Source organism: Nerophis ophidion, linkage group LG27 (assembly GCF_033978795.1).
Source record: "Nerophis ophidion isolate RoL-2023_Sa linkage group LG27, RoL_Noph_v1.0, whole genome shotgun sequence".
NCBI classification, from domain to species: Eukaryota; Metazoa; Chordata; class Actinopteri; order Syngnathiformes; family Syngnathidae; genus Nerophis; species Nerophis ophidion.
Genome location: NC_084637.1, coordinates 27,428,277 through 27,431,693, shown reverse-complemented (window position 1 = coordinate 27,431,693; position 3,417 = coordinate 27,428,277). Strand labels below are relative to the sequence as shown.

General features: G+C 37.5%; 1 protein-coding gene across 1 annotated transcript in view; it reads left to right on the top strand.

Moving 5' to 3' along the window:
- The window catches only part of LOC133544068 (homeobox protein engrailed-1-B-like), a 3,849-nt gene extending 922 nt beyond the window's left edge, over positions 1–2,927 (top strand). The window contains exon 2 of the mRNA XM_061889100.1: positions 2,342–2,927. Within this exon, the coding sequence (XP_061745084.1) occupies positions 2,342–2,661 (320 nt within the window). The 3' untranslated portion in view covers positions 2,662–2,927. The remainder of the gene's footprint in view (positions 1–2,341) is intronic.
- Positions 2,928–3,417: the final 490 nt, after the last annotated feature.

Genomic DNA, 3,417 nt, shown 5'->3' with positions numbered 1-3,417 from the left:
TAATATTTGTTTGTGTGCAAACGTGACTATATCCCTAATTTTATAGTTATTTTACATAAACAATAATATTAATAATGTTGATGTTATACTTTTGGATTGTGTGTCCTTAATTGTTCTGTTGATTGCTATTCTGAGTGTTGTTTTGGGAATTGTACTATCATGCTATTGTTGGGATTGATTCATAAAAACACACAAAAAAAATACAATTAACAATATTACATTATGCCTACAAAAAAAAATGAAAATAAAGCGACCGGTGCTGCATAAAAATGTTAATTTATTGTTACAATTTTAAATTGGACTAAGTTGTAAATATTATTATTATTTTTATGAGTGAATATTGGTCGTCTGCGTAATAATTACAATATATTTCTGGAAGTGTGTTCCAATATTAACAAATAATTATGTTTAAAAAGATTGGTTTAACGATGTATTAAATAAAAAAAAGGGGATATTTGTTGCATGATTGTCATTTGCATACTAATCATGATGCATTTCTGAAAGTTTATTGCCGTTTTCACTATATGGATTGTAAATATTGCTTTTTAAGGATATATTTAAAACAAATCAAAGTTATGTTAAAGTCAAAGTGAAAATGTGTTGCATTATTGCCATTTACATACTAATGATTATATAAGTCATATGTTACAATTTTAACAAATCTAAAAACTTTGTTAGTTCCATCCATCCATTTCCTACCACTTGTCCCTTTTGGTGTCGCGGGGGGTGCTGGAGCCTAATTTCAGTCGTAAATGTTTTTTTTTTTTTTTTTTAAACGATACATCAAAATCAGAGTGGTTCTTATTGGTCATTTGCATGTCCATTATGTCACATTTCTGAAAAGTGTTATACTTTTTAAAAATGTCTATAACGTTGTAAGTATTATTTTTTTTATTTAAACAAAACAGATATTCTTAGTCGCATTATACTGTCATTTATTATATGTTGTCTTCCAACTATGACTTGAGCGTATTGTTGCAGTTTATTGAAGTTTAAGTTGTTTTATTTTGAAGGTATGGGTTGTATTATATAAGGTCTTAGGCATACTAATTATGATATTTACTTGTTGGTTTTCATGTTTCTTTTCTTTTGCGGTTTAAAAACATGGAATAATCATTCCCTTTTTGCTCATTTGTCATTCTTTTTTTAAAAATACTACTTTTAAAAAAAATCCTTTTTTATTATGAATAGGCTGCAATTAGGTGTATTTGCAGCATGTTTCCCCCCAACATTAGTGCGTCAATTTGGCTTTTTATTTTTTTTTTTTTACGCATTTTGGCGGTTTTTACTCACGCATTTTGGTTGCAATTAGGTGCATTTGCAACGTGCTATCCCCCCAACATTAGTGCATCAATTTGGCTTTTTTTGAACGCATTTTGGCAGTTTTTACGCATGCATTTTGGTTGCAGTTAGGCGCATTTGCAGCGTGCTTTCCCCCCAACATTAGTGCGTCAATTTGGCATTTTTTTAACGCATTTTGGTTGCAATTAGATGCATTTGTAACGTGCTTTCCCCCCAACATTAGTGCGTCAATTTGGCTTTTTTTTTAACGCATTTTGGTTGCAATTCTGTGCATTTGCAGCGTGCTTTCGCCCCAACATTAGTGCGTCAATTTGGCTTTTTTTTAACGCATTTTGGCAGTTTTTACGCATGCATTTTGGTTGCAGTTAGGCGCATTTGCAGCGTGCTTTCCCCCCAACATTAGTGCGTCGATTTTGGCATTTTTTTTTACGCATTTTGGTTGCAATTAGATGCATTTGTAACGTGCTTTCCCTCCAACATTAGTGCGTCAATTTGGCTTTTTTTAAACGCATTTTGGTTGCAATTCTGTGCATTTGCAGCGTGCTTTCCCCCCAACATTAGTGCGTCAATTTGGCTTTTTTTTAACGCATTTTGGCAGTTTTTACGCATGCATTTTGGTTGCAGTTAGGCGCATTTGCAGCGTGCTTTCCCCCCAACATTAGTGCGTCGATTTTGGCTTTTTTTTTACGCATTTTGGTTGCAATTAGATGCATTTGTAACGTGCTTTCCCTCCAACATTAGTGCGTCAATTTGGCTTTTTTTTTTTTTTTTTAACGCATTTTGGTTTCAATTCTGTGCATTTGCAGCGTGCTTTCCCCCCAACATTAGTGCGTCAATTTGGCATTTTTTTTTACGCATTTTGGTTGCAATTCTGTGCATTTGCAGCGTGCTTTCTCCCCAACATTAGTGCGTCAATTTGGATTTTTTTAACGCATTTTGGCAGTTTTTAAACACGCATTTAAGCGCCTTGGCGGGCTTCTGTCCGTGTGACACGTAGACATTTACGTTTTCCATTGTGCCATTGTTGTTTCCACACCAGGGCCGAGGACACGCAAACTGAAGAAGAAGAAGAGCAGCAAGGAGGACAAGCGGCCGAGGACGGCGTTCACGGCCGAGCAGCTGCAGAGACTGAAAGCCGAGTTCCAGGCCAACCGCTACATCACGGAGCAGCGGAGACAGTCCCTGGCCCAGGAACTCAACCTCAACGAGTCCCAGATCAAAATCTGGTTCCAGAACAAGCGGGCCAAGATCAAAAAGGCCACCGGCTACAAGAACGGCCTGGCGCTGCAGCTGATGGCCCAAGGACTGTACAACCACTCCACGACCACCGTGCAGGAGGACAAGGAGGACAGCGAGTAGACTCTCTCTTATTTAAACCCCCCTATGGACATCAAAATTATATATAAATATATATATATAGCCGCTGCAGTTATCATGTCGTAAACCGTATCTTCCATTCGTCCTCGGTATATCGTCTCTCTCTGCATTGCGTGGTTGTATCCCCCCCCCCCCCCCCGACCCGCCCCATGGCCATCGTTTTATTGTGCAGCTCCTTTCACGGTTTATCGTTTCTCACATCGCAGACGCAAAGCCAAAGATTTTTCATATGTTCACATGTGTATATATATTAAAAAAAAATAAAATACAATAAATTGTAAAAAAAAAAAAAAGAAGTAATAAAAAAAAAAAAAGACGAGCGAGATTTCTTTCTTTTTAATTCTGAAAAAATGGAGTTGATGTGGTTTGGCGCAATAATGCCGAAATGACGCAACCTGTTATTCAATGTGCGCGTTTTTTATTTTTTTTTAAAGAGCTGGAATTAAAAGGGAGACCAAAGTGACGGAACCAATTAGAAGAACCACATGGAGGATGAAACACACACACACACACACACACACACACACACGCACGCACACACGCACACACACACACACACACACCCACACACACGCGAGGGCGTACAGTAAGTGGAATTAAAACGTCTAAATGTGCAACCTGGCGTTTTATTAATTTCTCTATTCAGTCTTCTCTCTGCCGCGCACAAATAGTCGCGTTCCAGTTGCTGGTCACGTGACCTCATTCCGGAACAGATTCACATAAAACACTTAAAATCTA